General features: G+C 48.5%; 1 protein-coding gene across 1 annotated transcript; it reads right to left on the reverse strand.

Moving 5' to 3' along the window:
* Nucleotides 1–3,837: 3,837 nt before the first annotated feature.
* LOC135530851 (E3 ubiquitin-protein ligase RNF182-like) lies at nt 3,838–4,602 on the reverse strand. The gene has a single exon (XM_064959023.1). It carries the CDS (start codon nt 4,600–4,602, stop codon nt 3,838–3,840), a length of 765 nt encoding a protein of 254 aa, XP_064815095.1.
* Between the last annotated feature and the right edge of the window lie 14,567 nt (nt 4,603–19,169).

Raw genomic sequence — 19,169 nt, forward strand, 5'->3', positions numbered from 1 at the left:
AATAGACATGTTATGACCAGGAGTGTCTAGTGTTTACCTGGGTCTCTGTTAATAGACATGTTATGACCAGGAGTGTCTAGTGTTTACCTGGGTCTCTGTTAATAGACATGTTATGACCAGGAGTGTCTAGTGTTTACCTGGGTCTCTGTTAATAGACATGTTATAAACAGGAGTGTCTAGTGTTTACCTGGGTCTCTGTTAATAGACATGTTATGACCAGGAGTGTCTAGTGTTTACCTGGGTCTCTGTTAATAGACATGTTATGACCAGGAGTGTCTAGTGTTTACCTGGGTCTCTGTTAATAGACTGACTGTCCTGCTGTTCGTATACAGGAAGACAGTGTGCCAGACTGATCCTGTCCTGCTGTTCATATACAGGAAGACAGTGTGCCAGACTGATCCTGTCCTGCTGTTCATATACAGGAAGACAGTGTGCCAGACTGATCCTGTCCTGCTGTTCATATACAGGAAGACAGTGTGCCAGACTGATCCTGTCCTGCTGTTCGTATACAGGAAGACAGTGTGCCAGACTGATCCTGTCCTGCTGTTCATATACAGGAAGACAGTGTGCCAGACTGATCCTGTCCTGCTGTTCATATACAGGAAGACAGTGTGCCAGACTGATCCTGTCCTGCTGTTCATATTCAGGAAGACAGTGTGCCAGACTGATCCTGTCCTGCTGTTCGTATACAGGAAGACAGTGTGCCAGACTGATCCTGTCCTGCTGTTCGTATACAGGAAGACAGTGTGCCAGACTGATCCTGTCCTGCTGTTCATATACAGGAAGACAGTGTGCCAGACTGATCCTGTCCTGCTGTTCATATACAGGAAGACAGTGTGCCAGACTGATCCTGTCCTGCTGTTCATATACAGGAAGACAGTGTGCCAGACTGATCCTGTCCTGCTGTTCATATACAGGAAGACAGTGTGCCAGACTGATCCTATAATGTCTGCTGCAAGTCAGGTTACGTCTCAAGATGGCACCTTATTCCCTATATAGTGCACTACCAGGACCCATAAGGCTCTGGTCAGTCAGGTTAGCAGGAGGCTGGTCTCTACTCTGGCTCACAGGATGGCACCTTATTCCCAGGAGGCTATAGTGCAGGACTACCAGGACCCATAAGGCTCTGGGTCAGTCAGGAGGTGGTCTCTCTGGCTCAAGATGGCACCTTATTCCCTATGTAGTGCACTACCAGGACCCATAAGAAGTAGTGTGGCTGTACTCTGGCTCTAGCAGGAGGCTGGCTGTAGCAGGAAGCTGGCCGGCCTCTACTCTGGCTGTAGCAGGATGCCGGCCTCTACTCTGTCCCCTCATTATAGTCTAGTTTATGTTATTCCTGAAGACTTTATTCTGTTGATGGAAGTAGGATGCATTTGATTGGTTTAATCTGGGGGGAAATAACTCCAATCATTGATCAGCTAAATGTGTTGTTTTGAAGAAAGAAAGAGGCAACAAGTCATTATTTAATCATTATTTTCAGTTTATTTCAATGATGTATCGTATCTCCTGTGTGTCTCCAGACTCTCCAGACACAGATGGGTTATGTACTGGCAAGATGAACATGGAGACAGAGAGGATCTCATGGTCCTGTTTATATCAGAGAGACAGAATAACTGGGATAAATGGTAAGAGTCCCCTCAGGGCCAGCTGGAGACAGAGGCATCTTTATAACCCTGTTTGTCTCCAGACTCTCTGGACTAGATGGGCCAAATGGTAATGAGGCCCAGTTGAGGGACCATGGAGACAGAAGACATCTATATGGTCCCCATAGAGCCTCAGGACTAGATGGGCTAAATGGTAATGAGGCCCAGTTGAGGGAACATGGAGACAGAGAGACATCTTTATGGTCCTGTTTGTCTCCAGACTAGATGGGCTAAATGGTAATGAGACCCAGTTGAGGGACCATGGAGACAGAGAGACATCTATATGGTCCTGTTTGTCTCCAGACTCTCTGGACTAGATGGGCTAAATGGTAATGAGACCCAGTTGAGGGACCATGGAGACAGAGAGACATCTTCATGGTCCTGTTTGTCTCCAGACTAGATGGGCTAAATGGTAATGAGACCCAGTTGAGGGACCATGGAGACAGCAGAGACATCTTTATGAGTCCAGTTTGTCTCCAGACATAGATGGGCTAAATGGTTCTGAGGCCCAGTTGAGGGACCATGGAGACAGAGAGACATCTTTATGGTCCTGTTTGTCTCCAGACTCTCTGGACTAGATGGGCTAAATGGCAATGAGGCCCAGTTGAGGGACCATGGAGACAGAGAGACATCTTTATGGTCCTGTTTGTCTCCAGACTCTCTGGACTAGATGGGCTAAATGGTAATGAGACCCAGTTGAGGGACCATGGAGACAGAGAGACATCTTTATGGTCCTGTTTGTCTCCAGACTCTCTGGACTAGATGGGCTAAATGGTAATGAGACCCAGTTAGGGATCCATTCCAAACTGCAACATCCCTTGTCCTTTACTGTTAACTGCCAAAGGGCCCCGTTGGACACATGGAAATAAAACTAACCTATAGAACTGGAAGGTCTGGGACATATTGGAGACAAACCTGCTTTATAATTTGACATCAATCCAGTGTTCCTGTTTGTCTCCAGTCTCTGGACTAGATGGGCTAAATGGTAATGGCCCCAGTTCTCAATCCACAGACTGTATGGAGACAGTTCAGCAGACATCTTTATACCTGATTGTCAACTCTCTGGACTAGATTGGGCAGTAAAGGACACCATGTTGACTCCAACAGTCCAGTATCCCTCCCTCCAACCCGGCTGGTCATTAGATTATGGACACCATGTTGACTCCAACAGTCCAGTATCCCTCCCTCCAACCCGGCTGGTGGATTGGGGCAGTAAAGGACACCATGACTCCAACAGTCCAGTATCCCTCCCTCCAACCCGGCTGGTAGATGTAAAGGACACCATGTTGACTCCAACAGTCCAGTATTCCCTCCAACCCGGCTGGTCGTTAGATTGGGGCAAAGGACACCATGTTGACTCCAACAGTCCTTTACTCCCTCCAACTGGTCGTTAGATTGGGGCAGTAAAGGACACCATGTTGACTCCAACAGTCCAGTATCCTCCCTCCAACCCGGCTGGAAGGTTGGGGCAGTAAAGGACACCATGTTGACTCCAACAGTCCAGTATCCCTCCCTCCAACCCGGCTGGTCGTTAGATTATAAAGGACACCATGTTGACTCCAACAGTCCAGTATTCCCTCCAACCCGGCTGGTTTGATTGGGGCAGTAAAGGACACCATGTTGACTCCAACAGTCCAGTATCCCTCCCTCCAAGTTGGTCAGATTGGGGCAGTAACTGACACCATGATTGACTCCAACAGTCCAGTATCCCTCCCTCCAACCCGGCTGGTCGTTAGATTGGGGCAGTAAAGGACACCATGTTGACTCCAACAGTCCAGTATCCCTCCCTCCAACCCGGCTGGTCGTTAGATTGGGGCAGTAAAGGACACCATGTTGACTCCAACAGTCCAGTATCCCTCCCTCCAACCCGGCTGGTCGTTAGATTGGGGCAGTAAAGGACACCATGTTGACTCCAACAGTCCAGTATCCCTCCCTCCAACCCGGCTGGTCATTAGATTGGGGCAGTAAAGGACACCATGTTGACTCCAACAGTCCAGTATCCCTCCCTCCAACCCGGCTGGTCGTTAGATTGGGGCAGTAAAGGACACCATGTTGACTCCAACAGTCCAGTATCCCTCCCTCCAACCCGGCTGGTCGTTAGATTGGGGCAGTAAAGGACACCATGTTGACTCCAACAGTCCAGTATCCCTCCCTCCAACCCCAGCATCAGTCAGTACCCTGTTGAGTCAGTCAGTCAGCCCCTAGACGAGCAGTCACACATGCCCTGGCAGAGACACTGGCAGAACCCATAGACCAGACACACAGTCAGACTGGACGGTACCAGGCTCACACAGACTATGCCCAGCGTCACCCTCTGGATCACCAGCAGGTAGATGCCCAGGGGCAGGGACCCGAAGTAGAACAGCCCCAGGAGCCACACCAGGATCCGGGGGACGTGCGAACACATCTTGGACAGGGCTTCCTGAACCTCCTGCCCGTTGGAGCCCACAGAGTTAGAGTCCAGGCTGTGCTCTGTGTAGTGGTCTGAGCTGCCCAGGCCCCCGGGCCCCGTGTCTCTCTGAACCTCCATGATAGTGATCACCAGGCAGTTGGAGGAGTGGTGCGAGGTGGAGGTGGAGGACAGGCTCTCGGGGGTGAGGGTCACCTCTCGGTCGGAGCTCCAGGACTTATCCCTGACAGCCAGGCAGGATATGACGTTGGAGTCGTCGGGGAGGCCCGACACTTCGTATTCGCTGACCTCTGTTTCGTGTCGGCAGAAGGGGCAGGAAATGCAGCCCAAGACGTCCCCCGCGTCCAGGATCTTGTTGAGGCAGCGGGCACACACCCGGTGGAGGCAGTCTAGGATCTTGGGCCTGCGGTTGTGAACATTGTAACGCTGGTAACAGATCTTACACTCCAGCTCGTCTGTGATTGGTGGGGTCGGGCTCAGGGTGGGAGTGGTGACAGGGGTGACGGTGGAGGGGGGCATCTCATCCGGGTCAGGCTGTGGAACACTCATCATGGACGCATGCTCTGAGGAAGAGAGGGAGAGATGGAGGGAGGAAGAGAGGGAGAGATGGAGGGAGGGAGATGGAGAGAGGGATGGAGAGGGAGGGAGGGAGATGGATAGATGAGAGAGACAGAAGTTAGGTAATTTCTTTACACCTTATGGTACATTTTTCAATTTCATTAAAAAGGTCAAAGGTACTCGAGACATTTAGAATATTTTAACAATTTCAAAAACATTAATGAAAATGAGTTTCTCAATATCATGTCAAGTACATGTGATGGTGAATGCGGACCAAAAGATTTACACCAAGTGGGATGTTTCATTTTTTTTTTTACTCAGAGAGGAAGGAGAATCAGGTATTACAGCAGTCAACAATCGATATCAAAATGTCACTATCAATCGTGTTACTAGTATGCAAATCAGACACATTTCAGCTTGGAATAAAACATCAAGGTAGCGAGTCAGGTAATAATCAATAAATTATCAAACAGTGTAGATATCAATTGCCATAGTCAACTCAATCATCTTTTTCCTGCCAGGGTAGGATTTATCCTCCTCTTCTGAGAAGGGCCTTTTCTTCTCTGGCCCATTCTCCTCTCCTCCTCTGAGAAGGGCCTCTTCCTGTCTGGCCCATTCTCCTCTCCTCCTCTTCTGAGAAGGGCCTCTTCCTGTCTGGCCTGTTCTCCTCTCCTCCTCTTCTGAGAAGGGCCTCTTCATGGCTAGCCCGTTCTCTCCTCCTCTTCTGAGAAGGGCCTCTTCGTGTCTGGCCGTTCTCTTTCGTCTTCTGAGAAGGGCCTCGTTCTCATTCTCCTCTTCTGAGAAGGGCCTCTTCATGTCTGGTCCGTTCTCCTCTCCTCCTCTTCTGAGAAGGGCCTCTTCTTGTCTGGCCCATTCTCCTCTCCTCCTCTGAGAAGGGCCTCTTCATGTCTGGCCCGTTCTCCTCTCCTCTTCTGGCCCATTCTCCTCTCCTCCTCTTCTGAGAAGGGCCTCTTCATGGCTGGCCAGTTCTCTCCTCCTCTTCTGAGAAGGGCCTCTTCGTGTCTGGCCGTTCTCTTCTCCTCTTCTGAGAAGGGCCTCTTCATGTCTGGCCCATTCTCTTCTCCTCCTGAGAAGGGCCTCTTCTTGTCTGGCCCGTTCTCCTCTCCTCCTCTTCTGAGAAGGGCCTCTTCTTGTCTGGCCCATTCTCCTCTCCTCCTCTGAGAAGGGCCTCTTCATGTCTGGCCCGTTCTCTTCTCCTCCTCTGAGAAGGGCCTCTTCTTGTCTGGCCCGTTCTCCTCTCCTCCTCTTCTGAGAAGGGCCTCTTCTTGTCTGGCCCATTCTCCTCTCCTCCTCTGAGAAGGGCCTCTTCATGTCTGGCCCATTCTTCTCTCCTCCTCTGAGAAGGGCCTCTTCTTGTCTGGCCCATTCTCCTCTCCTCCTCTGAGAAGGGCCTCTTCATGTCTGGCCCGTTCTCCTCTCCTCCTCTTCTGAGAAGGGCCTCTTCTTGTCTGGCCCATTCTCCTCTCCTCCTCTGAGAAGGGCCTCTTCATGTCTGGCCCGTTCTCCTCTCCTCTTCTGGCCCATTCTCCTCTCATCCTCTTCTGAGAAGGGCCTCTTCATGTCTGGCCCGTTCTCCTCTCCTCTTCTGGCCCATTCTCCTCTCATCCTCTTCTGAGAAGGGCCTCTTCTTGTCTGGCCCATTCTCCTCTCCTCCTCTGAGAAGGGCCTCTTCTTGTCTGGCCCATTCTCCTCTCCTCCTCTGAGAAGGGCCTCTTCATGTCTGGCCCATTCTCCTCTCCTCCTCTGAGAAGGGCCTCTTCATGTCTGGCCCATTCTTCTCTCCTCCTCTGAGAAGGGCCTCTTCTTGTCTGGCCGTTCTCTTCTCCACCTCGGTTGTGTTGCTACAAGCTGGAAAGCTGGAAAGAAAAAATGATTTCTAGTCGCTACAGGGCATTCAGAAAGTATTCAGACCCCTTTTCCACATTCAGTTACATTACAGCCTTATTATAAAATTGATTAAATAAAACATTTCCCTCATCAATCTACACACAATACCCCATAATGACAAAGCAAAAGCAGTTTTTTAGAAACTTGCAAAAAAATGTATTTACATAAATATTCAGACCCTTTGCTATGAGACTCAATTGAGTTGTGTGTATTTTCAAATTCATGTCCAATCAATTGAATTTACCACAGGTGGACTTGTGGTGGAAGTCAGGTGGAAGTTGTAGAAACCGCTCATGGATGATCAATGGTAACAAGATGCACCTGAGCTCAATATTTTTTTTTTTACCTTTATTTAACTAGGCAAGTTAAGAACAAATTCTTATTTTCAATGACGGCCTGGGAACAGTGGGTTAACTGCCTGTTCAGGGGCAGAACGACAGATTTGTACCTTGTAAACTCGGGGGTTTGAACTCGCAACCTTCCGGTTACTAGTCCAACGCTCTAACCACTAGGCTACCCTGCCGCCCCGATTGCAAGTCTCATAGCAAAGGGTCAAATTTCTGCTATTTGCTAAAAATTTAAAACCCTGTTTTTTGCTTTGTCATTATGGGGTATTGTGTGTAGATTAATTAGGGAAAAATATATTTAATACATTTTATTATAAGGCTGTAATGTAACAAAATGTGATTTCAACAGGAGAATTATATTCTAGAAATACTTATCTTACTCCAGAAATATAAAATATTACAAAAGGCAAAAGATAATTTAAGTGCAACATACCTCAGATCACGTTTGGCTAAGAACCGACGGACAACGATCTCTTTAGGACTGAAGTGGGGTTCTAGTATGGACAGAAGCTACGGACAACGATCTCTTTAGGACTGAAGTGGGGTTCTGGTATGGACAGAAGCTACGGACAACGATCTCTTTAGGACTGAAGTGGGGTTCTGGTATGGACAGAAGCTACGGACAACGATCTCTTTAGGACTGAAGTGGGGTTCTGGTATGGACAGAAGCTACGGACAACGATCTCTATAGGACTGAAGTGGGGTTCTGGTATGGACTTTAGGAGAAGTGGGGTTCTGGTATGGACAGGACAACGATCTCTTTAGGACTGAAGTGGGGTTCTGGTATGGACAGAAGCTACGGACAACGATCTCTTTAGGACTGAAGTGGGGTTCTGGTATGGACAGAAGCTACGGACAACGATCTCTTTAGGACTGAAGTGGGGTTCTGGTATGGACAGAAGCTACGGACAACGATCTCTTTAGGACTGAAGTGGGGTTCTGGTATGGACAGAAGCTACGGACAACGATCTCTATAGGACTGAAGTGGGGTTCTGGTATGGACAGAAGCTACGGACAACGATCTCTTTAGGACTGAAGTGGGGTTCTGGTATGGACAGAAGCTACGGACAACGATCTCTTTAGGACTGAAGTGGGGTTCTGGTATGGACAGAAGCTACGGACAACGATCTCTTTAGGACTGAAGTGGGGTTCTGGTATGGACAGAAGCTACGGACAACGATCTCTTTAGGACTGAAGTGGGGTTCTGGTATGGACAGAAGCTACGGACAACGATCTCTTTAGGACTGAAGTGGGGTTCTGGTATGGACAGAAGCTACGGACAACGATCTCTTTAGGACTGAAGTGGGGTTCTGGTATGGACAGAAGCTACGGACAACGATCTCTTTAGGACTGAAGTGGGGTTCTGGTATGGACAGAAGCTACGGACAACGATCTCTTTAGGACTGAAGTGGGGTTCTGGTATGGACAGAAGCTACGGACAACGATCTCTTTATCTCTGGTATTTACGATCTCTTTAGGACTGAAGTGGGGTTCTGGTATGGACAGAAGCTACGGACAACGATCTCTTTAGGACTGAAGTGGGGTTCTGGTATGGACAGAAGCTACGGACAACGATCTCTTTAGGACTGAAGTGGGGTTCTGGTATGGACAGAAGCTACGGACAACGATCTCTTTAGGACTGAAGTGGGGTTCTGGTATGGACAGATCTCTTTAGACTGAAGTGGGTTCTGGTATGGACAACGATCTCTATAGGACTGAAGTGGGGTTCTGGTATGGACAGAAGCTACGGACAACGATCTCTTTAGGACTGAAGTGGGGTTCTGGTATGGACAGAAGCTACGGACAACGATCTCTTTAGGACTGAAGTGGGGTTCTGGACAGGTATGGACAGAAGCTACGTATGGACAGAAGCTACGGACAACGATCTCTTTAGGACTGAAGTGGGGTTCTGGTATGGACAGAAGCTACGGACAACGATCTCTTTAGGACTGAAGTGGGGGGTATGGACAGAAGCTATGGATCTCTTTAGGACTGAAGTGGGGTTCTGGTATGGGCAGAAGCTAGGAAGCTGGTATGGACAGACGCGCTACGGACAACGATCTCTTTAGGACTGAAGTGGGGTTCTGGTATGGACAGAAGCTACGGACAACGATCTCTTTAGGACTGAAGTGGGGTTCTGGTATGGACAGAAGCTACGGACAACGATCTCTTTAGGACTGAAGTGGGTTTCTGGTATGGGCAGAAGCTACGGACAACGATCTCTTTAGGACTGAAGTGGGGTTCTGGTATGGACAGAAGCTACGGACAACGATCTCTTTAGGACTGAAGTGGGGTTCTGGTATGGACAGAAGCTACGGACAACGATCTCTTTAGGACTGAAGTGGGGTTCTGGTATGGACAGAAGCTACGGACAACGATCTCTTTAGGACTGAAGTGGGGTTCTGGTATGGACAGAAGCTACGGACAACGATCTCTTTAGGACTGAAGTGGGGTTCTGGTATGGACAGAAGCTACGGACAACGATCTCTTTAGGACTGAAGTGGGGTTCTGGTATGGGACTACGGACAACGATCTCTTTAGGACTGAAGTGGGGTTCTGGTATGGACAGAAGCTACGGACAACGATCTCTTTAGGACTGAAGTGGGTTCTGGTATGGACAGAAGCTACGGACAACGATCTCTTTAGGACTGAAGTGGGGTTCTGGTATGGACAGAAGCTACGGACAACGATCTCTTTAGGACTGAAGTGGGGTTCTGGTATGGACAGAAGCTACGGACAACGATCTCTTTTAGGACTGAAGTGGGGGGGATCTCTTTCTGGTATGGACAGAAGCTACGGACAACGATCTCTATAGGACTGAAGTGGGGTTCTGGTATGGACAGAAGCTACGGACAACGATCTCTTTAGGACTGAAGTGGGGTTCTGGTATGGACAGAAGCTACGGACAACGATCTCTTTAGGACTGAAGTGGGGTTCTGGTATACGGACAACGATCTCTTTAGGACTGAAGTGGGGTTCTGGTATGGACAGAAGCTACGGACAACGATCTCTTTAGGACTGAAGTGGGGTTCTGGTATGGACAGAAGCTACGGACAACGATCTCTTTAGGACTGAAGTGGGGTTCTGGTATGGGACAGAAGCTACGGACAACGATCTCTTTAGGACTGAAGTGGGGTTCTGGTATGGGCAGAAGCTACGGACAACGATCTCTTTAGGACTGAAGTGGGGTTCTGGTATGGACAGAAGCTACGGACAACGATCTCTTTAGGACTGAAGTGGGGTTCTGGTATGGACAGAAGCTACGGACAACGATCTCTTTAGGACTGAAGTGGGGTTCTGGTATGGACAGAAGCTACGGACAACGATCTCTTTAGGACTGAAGTGGGGTTCTGGTATGGACAGAAGCTACGGACAACGATCTCTTTAGGACTGAAGTGGGGTTCTGGTATGGACAGAAGCTACGGACAACGATCTCTTTAGGACTGAAGTGGGGTTCTGGTATGGACAGAAGCTACGGACAACGATCTCTTTAGGACTGAAGTGGGGTTCTGGTATGGACAGAAGCTACGGACAACGATCTCTTTAGGACTGAAGTGGACAGAAGCTACGGGATCTCTTTAGGACTGAAGTGGGGTTATGGACAGAAGCTACGGACAACGATCTCTTTAGGACTGAAGTGGGGTTCTGGTATGGACAGAAGCTACGGACAACGATCTCTTTAGGACTGAAGTGGGGTTCTGGTATGGACAGAAGCTACGGACAACGATCTCTTTAGGACTGAAGTGGGGTTCTGGTATGGACAGAAGCTACGGACAACGATCTCTTTAGGACTGAAGTGGGGTTCTGGTATGGACAGAAGCTACGGACAACGATCTCTTAGGACTGAAGTGGGGTTCTGGTATGGACAGAAGCTACGGACAACGATCTCTTTAGGACTGAACTGGGGTTCTGGTATGGACAGAAGCTACGGACAACGATCTCTTTAGGACTGAAGTGGGGTTCTGGTATGGACAGAAGCTACGGACAACGATCTCTTTAGGACTGAAGTGGGGTTCTGGTATGGACAGAAGCTACGGACAACGATCTCTATAGGACTGAAGTGGGGTTCTGGTATGGACAGAAGCTACGGACAACGATCTCTTTAGGACTGAAGTGGGGTTCTGGTATGGACAGAAGCTACGGACAACGATCTCTTTAGGACTGAAGTGGGGTTCTGGTATGGACAGAAGCTACGGACAACGATCTCTTTAGGACTGAAGTGGGGTTCTGGTATGGACAGAAGCTACGGACAACGATAGGACTCTATAGGACTGATCTCTTTAGTGGGGTTCTGGTATGGACAGAAGCTACGGACAACGATCTCTTTAGGACTGAAGTGGGGTTCTGGTATGGACAGAAGCTACGGACAACGATCTCTTTAGGACTGAAGTGGGGTTCTGGTATGGACAGAAGCTATGGACAACGATCTCTTTAGGACTGAAGTGGGGTTCTGGATGGACAGAAGCTACGGACAACGATCTTAGGACTGAAGTGGGGTTCTGGTATGGACAGAAGCTACGGACAACGATCTCTATAGGACTGAAGTGGGGTTCTGGTATGGACAGAAGCCACGGACAACGATCTCTTTAGGACTGAAGTGGGGTTCTGGAAGCTGGACTATAGGAGAGTGGGGTTCTGGTATGGACAGAAGGACAACGATCTCTATAGGACTGAAGTGGGGTTCTGGTATGGACAGAAGCTACGGACAACGATCTCTTTAGGACTGAAGTGGGGTTCTGGTATGGACAGAAGCTACGGACAACGATCTCTTTAGGACTGAAGTGGGGTTCTGGTATGGACAGAAGCTACGGACAACGATCTCTTTAGGACTGAAGTGGGGTTCTGGTATGGACAGAAGCTACGGACAACGATCTCTTTAGGACTGAAGTGGGGTTCTGGTATGGACAGAAGCTACGGACAACGATCTCTTTAGGACTGAAGTGGGGTTCTGGTATGGACAGAAGCTACGGACAACGATCTCTTTAGGACTGAAGTGGGGTTCTGGTATGGACAGAAGCTACGGACAACGATCTCTTTAGGACTGAAGTGGACAGAAGCTACGGGATCTCTTTAGGACTGAAGTGGGGTTCTGGTATGGACAGAAGCTACGGACAACGATCTCTTTAGGACTGAAGTGGGGTTCTGGTATGGACAGAAGCTACGGACAACGATCTCTTTAGGACTGAAGTGGGGTTCTGGTATGGACAGGACGGAGAAGACTGAAGTGGGGTTCTGGTATGGACAACGATCTCTTTAGGACTGAAGTGGGGTTCTGGTATGGACAGAAGCTACGGACAACGATCTCTTTAGGACTGAAGTGGGGTTCTGGTATGGACAGAAGCTACGGACAACGATCTCTTTAGGACTGAAGTGGGGTTCTGGTATGGACAGAAGCTACGGACAACGATCTCTTTAGGACTGAAGTGGGGTTCTGGTATGGACAGAAGCCACGGAAGCTACGGACAACGATCTCTTTAGGACTGAAGTGGGGTTCTGGTATGGACAGAAGCTACGGACAACGATCTCTTTAGGACTGAAGTGGGGTTCTGGTATGGGCAGAAGCTACGGACAACGATCTCTATAGGACTGAAGTGGGGTTCTGGTATGGACAGAAGCTACGGACAACGATCTCTTTAGGACTGAAGTGGGGTTCTGCATGTTTTTGATGGCAATTTGCATGTACAGAGATACTGTAACGAGAACCAAAAGCTCGCAGTCGTGCCATTCATCTGCCTCCATCACCTCATGTTTCAGCATGATAATGCACGGACCCATGTCACAAGGATCTATACTAGAACAACACATCAGACTGTTGTTGACCTCTATCAGGACTGTCTCCTCATGTCTGAGCTGTTCATTGTGTTCTTCATAATGTGGTCGATCAGAAGGCAGACTGTGTCTGTTTCTACTCAGAGAGATAACATAATGACTTCTCCACGTAGAGGTTATTCACTGTGTTTCTTTCTACTCAGAGAGATAACATAATGACTTCTCCACATAGAGGTTATTCACTGTCTGTTTCTACTCAGAGAGATAACGTAATGACTTCTCCACATAGAGGTTATTCACTGTCTGTTTCTACTCAGAGAGATAACGTAATGACTTCTCCACATAGAGGTTATTCACTGTGTCTGTTTACTCAGAGAGATAATGTAATGACTTCTCCACATAGAGGTTATTCACTGTCTGTTTCTACTCAGAGAGATAACATAGTGACTTCTCCACGTAGAGGTTATTCACTGTGTTTCTTTCTACTCAGAGAGATAACATAATGACTTCTCCACATAGAGGTTATTCACTGTGTTTCTTTCTACTCAGAGAGATAACATAATGACTTCTCCACATAGAGGTTATTCACTGTGTTTCTTTCTACTCAGAGAGATAATGTAATGACTTTTCCACATAGAGGTTATTCACTGTGTTTCTTTCTACTCAGAGAGATAACATAATGACTTCTCCACATAGAGGTTATTCACTGTGGCTGACTACTCAGAGACATAATACTTCTTTGCCTGGCTGACTGTTCAGAGACTGGGGTTAGCCTGGCTGACTGCTCAGAGACGGGTTAGCGTGGCTGACTGCTCAGAGACGGGTTAGCGTGGCTGACTGCTCAGAGACGGGTTGGTGTGGCTGACTGCTCAGAGACGGGTTAGCATGGCTGACTGCTCAGAGACGGGTTAGCGTGGCTGACTGCTCAGAGACGGGTTAGCGTGGCTGACTGCTCAGAGACGGGTTAGCCTGGCTGACTGCTCAGTGTGTCTGACTGCTCAGTGTGTCTGACTGCTCAGTGTGTCTGACTGCTCAGTGTGTCTGACTGCTCAGTGTGGCTGACTGCTCAGTGTGTCTGACTGCTCAGTGTGTCTGACTGCTCAGTGTGTCTGACTGCTCAGTGTGTCTGACTGCTCAGTGTGTCTGACTGCTCAGTGTGTCTGACTGCTCAGTGTGTCTGACTGCTCAGAGACTGGTTACCCTATGGTGAAGCCCATTGGTGGAGAGTGGACTGTAGCCTTGGACAGGTGTTTTATTTATGGGTCGATTGCTATTTCTGTTGTGAGTTTATTTTTGGACTAGTCTGTGCATTATTAAATCCAGTCAAATCCAACCGTGAGTTTTATACACACCATGATATATTCAGAGGATAGAGAGAGAGAGATGGTCCTATACACACCATGATATATTCAGAGGATGGAGAGAGAGATGGTTTTATACACACCATGATATATTCAGAGGATGGAGAGAGAGAGATGGTTCTATACACACCATGATATATTCAGAAGATGGAGAGAGAGATGGTTCTATACACACCATGATATATTCAGAGGATAGAGAGAGAGAGATGGTTCTATACACACCATGATATATTCAGAGGATGGAGAGAGATGGTTCTATACACACCATGATATATTCAGAGGATGGAGAGAGAGAGATGGTTCTATACACAACATGATATATTCAGAGGATGGAGAGAGAGATGGTTCTATACACACCATGATATATTCAGAGGATGGAGAGAGAGAGATGGTTCTATACACACCATGATATATTCAGAGGATGGAGAGAGAGAGATGGGGGGAGAGATGGGGCTTAGATGGAGAGAGAGATGGGGGTTAGAGGGAGAGAGAGATGGAGAGAGAGAGAGGGGGGGAGAGAGATGGGGCTTAGATGGATAGAGAGATGGGGAGAGAGGGGAGAGAGATGGAGAGAGAGAAGGGGGTTATGGGGGAGAGAGATGGGGGGAGAGAGAGATGGGGCTTAGATGGATAGAGAGATGGGGGTTAGAGGGAGAGAGAGATGGGGGAGATGGAGAAAGATGGGGCTTAGATGGAGAGAGAGGATGGGGCTTAGATGGAGAGAGAGAGATGGGGGAGAGATGGGGGAGAGAAAGATGGGGCTTAGATGGAGAGAGAGATGGGAGAGAAAGATGGGGGGGGAGAAAGATGGGGGTTAGATGGATAGAGAGAAGGGGGTTTGAGGGAGAGAGAGATGGAGGGAGAGAGATGGGGGGAGAGAAGATGGGGGTTTGAGGGGTAGAGAGATGGGGGTTTAATGGGGAGAAAGGGGTTTAATGGGGAGAAAGATGGGGGTTAGATGGAGAAGGGGGATGGGGAGAGAAGGGGGTTTAATGGGGAGAGAAGGGGGTTAGATGGGAAGAAAGATGGGGGTTAGATGGAGAAAGCTGGGAGAGAAGGGGGTTTGATGGGGAGAGAAGGGGGATTAGAGGAGAGAGATGAAGGGGATGGGAGCGATGGAGAGAGATTGTGTGTGAGGAAGAGAGAGAGAGAGAGAGAGAGAGCGCATACCAGGCAGTAGAACTGTGGCGGTAATACTGTTATTATTGAAGATTATTTATAGGAGTTGAAAAAAGAATCCGGTCTGATCGTAAAGAATAATGTCTGCTAGGACCTATTTTATCACATGAGCAGTACATTTAGACAACATCGAAGGGTGAGGGGCCTCCAATGTGTTTTAATAGACCGGGTCTTTTTACTGCCCCACCCCTCTGCTTCCTGGCTGAAAGGTTCATTGTTGATTTGCACAGCAGCAGCTCTGCTCTCTCCTCAGCTGTCTCTCTGAGGACCGACTGACTCCCTAGAGGTGGCTGTCTCTCTGAGGAAGAGGACCGACTGACACCCTAGAGGTGGCTGTCTCTCTGAGGAAGAGGACCGACTGACACCCTAGAGGTGGCTGTCTCTCTGAGGAAGAGGACCGACTGACTCCCTAGAGGTGGCTGTCTCTCTGAGGAAGAGGACTGACTGACTCCCTAGAGGTGGCTGTCTCTCTGAGGAAGAGGACCGACTGACACCTAGAGGTGGCTGTCTCTCTGACTCCCTAGAGGGGAGGAAGAGGACCGACTGACACCCTAGAGAGAGGAAGAGGAGGTGGCTGTCTCTCTGAGGAAGAGGACCGACTGACTCCCTAGAGGTGGCTGTCTCTCTGAGGAAGAGGACCGACTGACACCCTAGAGGTGGCTGTCTCTCTGAGGAAGAGGACCGACTGACACCCTAGAGGTGGCTGTCTCTCTGAGGAAGAGGAGACTCCCTAGAGGTGGCTGTCTCTCTGAGGACCGACTGACCTAGAGGTGGCTGTCTCTCTGAGGAAGAGGACTGACTGACTCCCTAGAGGTGGCTGTCTCTCTGAGGAAGAGGACCGACTGACACCCTAGAGGTGGCTGTCTCTCTGAGGAAGAGGACCGACTGACTCCCTAGAGGGAGGAAGAGGACCGACTGACACCCTAGAGAGAGGAAGAGGACCGACTGACTCCCTAGAGGGAGGAAGCGGTGGCTGTCTCTCTGAGGAAGAGGACCGACTGACTCCCTAGAGGTGGCTGTCTCTCTGAGGAAGAGGACCGACTGACACCCTAGAGGTGGCTGTCTCTCTGAGGAAGAGGACCGACTGACACCCTAGAGGTGGCTGTCTCTCTGAGGAAGAGGACCGACTGACTCCCTAGAGGTGGCTGAAGAGGAAGGACCGTCCACCCTGACACCCCTAGAGGTGGCTGTCTCTCTGAGGACCGACTGACACCCTAGAGGTGGCTGTCTCTCTGAGGAAGAGGACCGACTGACACCCTAGAGGTGGCTGTCTCTCTGAGGAAGAGGACCGACTGACACCCTAGAGGTGGCTGAGGAAGAGGACCGACTGACACCCTAGAGAGAGGAAGAGGACCGACTGACACCCTAGAGGTGGCTGTCTGCTCTGGGGACCGACTGACACCCTAGAGGTGGCTGTCTCTCTGGGGACCGAGGACCTAGAGGTGGCTGTCTCTCTGACTAGAGGTGGCTGTCTCTCTGAGGAAGAGGACCGACTGAGTCCCTAGAGGTGGCTGTCTCTCTGAGGAAGAGGACCGACTGAGTCCCTAGAGAGAGGAAGAGGACCGACTGACACCCTAGAGTTGGCTGTCTCTCTGTGAGGAAGAGGACCGACTGAGTCCCTAGAGGTGGCTGAACTCTCTAGACACCCTAGAGGGAGGAAGAGGACCGACTGACACCCTAGAGAGAGGAAGAGGACCGACTGACACCCTAGAGAGAGGAAGAGGACCGACTGACACCCTAGAGAGAGGAAGCGGTGCTGTCTCTCTGTGCTAATGAGCTGTTGTCACTTGGAGAGAGAGAGAGAGAGGAGGGAGAGAGATGGAGAGAAACCTTTGCTTTCAATCCCCCTAAGTAGCAGTAGAGGAAACACCCTGTGTGTGGTTTACTGTTCAGACATTTCCCTGGCTATGTAGTCAAGTAACCATAGAAACACACCAATAGGTTTTGCCAACATGCAACTTCCCCCAAAATGTCCATGTTTTCCCTAAATGCTTGTGGGAACATTCCTTGTTTCCTGCTTATTCCCTTCTAATTCGGGAATCTTCCAACCGGGATTTCTGTTAAACATGGATTTATTGTGATGGTAGAAACGCAGTATTTTGCAACCCTACACCCATATTACTTTGAAGTAACACCCCCAGGAAACACGGCACGGTTTGATATTCACACCCCCTGCTTTGGGAAATACTGTTGAAGGAATTCATAAAGTCATCGAGCTCCCATCACTGTAACCACTCGATAACACAACACCCTAGAGCCACATCAACGCATTTATACAACCTAGTGTACATGGATTTAGACATGGTTAAAGAGTTCATGGATTTAGAGTTGTCCTGGGGACATCCATTTCTAGTGTGCTTAACAGAAGTGTAGTGTTGGATTTAAAATAGTGTAGTGTACCTAAAAACCTGAAACCTTTCCTCTGGGGACAATGGAGAGTGGTGTCTCATAGACTCATGAGTTCTGCTGACAATGAATTAGTGAGTGTAGAGAGGGGATCTAATATAGACTCAGAGTTCTGCTGTGGGACAGAGGGAACTAATATAGACTCCTGATGGTTCAATGCTGTGTTGTGGTGCTGGGGATCTAATATAGACTCATGTTCTGCTGTGTTGTAGAGAGATGGATCTAATATAGACTCATAGTTCTGCTGTGTTGTAGAGGGGACTAATATAGACTCAGTGTAGTTCTGCTGTGTGTAGTGAGGATCTGGGGAATATAGACACATAGTTCTGCTGTGTTGTACAAGGATCTGATATAGACTCAGAGTTCTGCTGAAGTGTTGTAGAGGGGATCTAATATAGACTCATAGTTCTGCTGTGTTGTAGAGAGGATCTAATATAGACTCATAGTTCTGCTGTGTTGTAGAGAGGGGATCTAATATAGACTCATTTAGTTCTGTGTGTTGTAGAGAGGGGATCTGATATAGTGACTCAGAGTTCTGCTAGTGTGGTGTGTAGAGGGGATCAAGGGAATATAGACTGGATTTAGTTCTGCTGTGTTGAATTTAGTGAGGATCTAACATAGACTCCTAGTTCTGCTGTGTTGACAATGGAACGGAGAGGATCTAATATAGACACAGAGTTCTGCTGTGTTGTAGAGAGGATCTAATATAGACACATAGTTCTGCTGTGTTGTAGAGAGGGATCTAATATAGACTCCTAGTTCTGCTGTGTTGTAGAGAGGGATCTGATATAGACACATAGTTCTGCTGTGTTGTAGAGAGGGGATCTGATATAAACTCATAGTTTCAGGCTCAATAAGACTACCTTTCCAAACACCTGAAGGTACCACGTTCATCTGTACAGACAATAGTACGCAAGTATAAACACCATGGGGACCACGCAGCCGTCATACCGCTCAGGAAGGAGACGCGTTCTGTCTCCTAGAGATGGATTTATTTTGGTGCGAAAAGTGCAAATCAATCCCAGAACAACAGCAAAGGACCTTGTGAAGATGCTGGAGGAAACCGGTACAAAAGTATCTATATCCACAGTAAAACAAGTCCTATATCGACATAACCTTAAAGGCCGCTCATCAAGGAAGAAGCCACTGCTCCAAAACTGCCATAAAAAAGCCAGACTACGGTTTGTAACTGCACATGAGGAGAAAGATCATATTTTTGGAGAAATGTCCTTATTGTGATGGTCTGATGAAACAAAAATAGAACTGTTTGGCCATAATGACCATCGTTATGTTTGAGGAATAAGGGGAGGATTTGCAAGCCGAAGAACACCATCCCAACCGTGGATTTACAGGTGTAGGCTATATTACATGGATTTATTGTGATGGTAGGTAGACTATATTACATGGATTTATTGTGATGGTGTAGGTAGACTATATTACATGGATTTATTGTGATGGTGTATATTACATGGGTATTGTGATGGTGTAGACGGTAGAGCATGGATTTATTGTGATGCAACACATGGATTTATTGTGATGGGTAGACCTATATTACATGGATTTATTGTGATGTAAGTGAAGGTTTAGA

Source organism: Oncorhynchus masou, unplaced genomic scaffold, assembly GCF_036934945.1.
Source record: "Oncorhynchus masou masou isolate Uvic2021 unplaced genomic scaffold, UVic_Omas_1.1 unplaced_scaffold_1440, whole genome shotgun sequence".
NCBI lineage: Eukaryota > Metazoa > Chordata > Actinopteri > Salmoniformes > Salmonidae > Oncorhynchus > Oncorhynchus masou.

Bases quoted from the DNA above. Each gene is read 5' to 3' on its own strand.
- LOC135530851 (XM_064959023.1), bottom strand. From the start codon at position 4,602: ATGAGTGTTCCACAGCCTGACCCGGATGAGATGCCCCCCTCCACCGTC.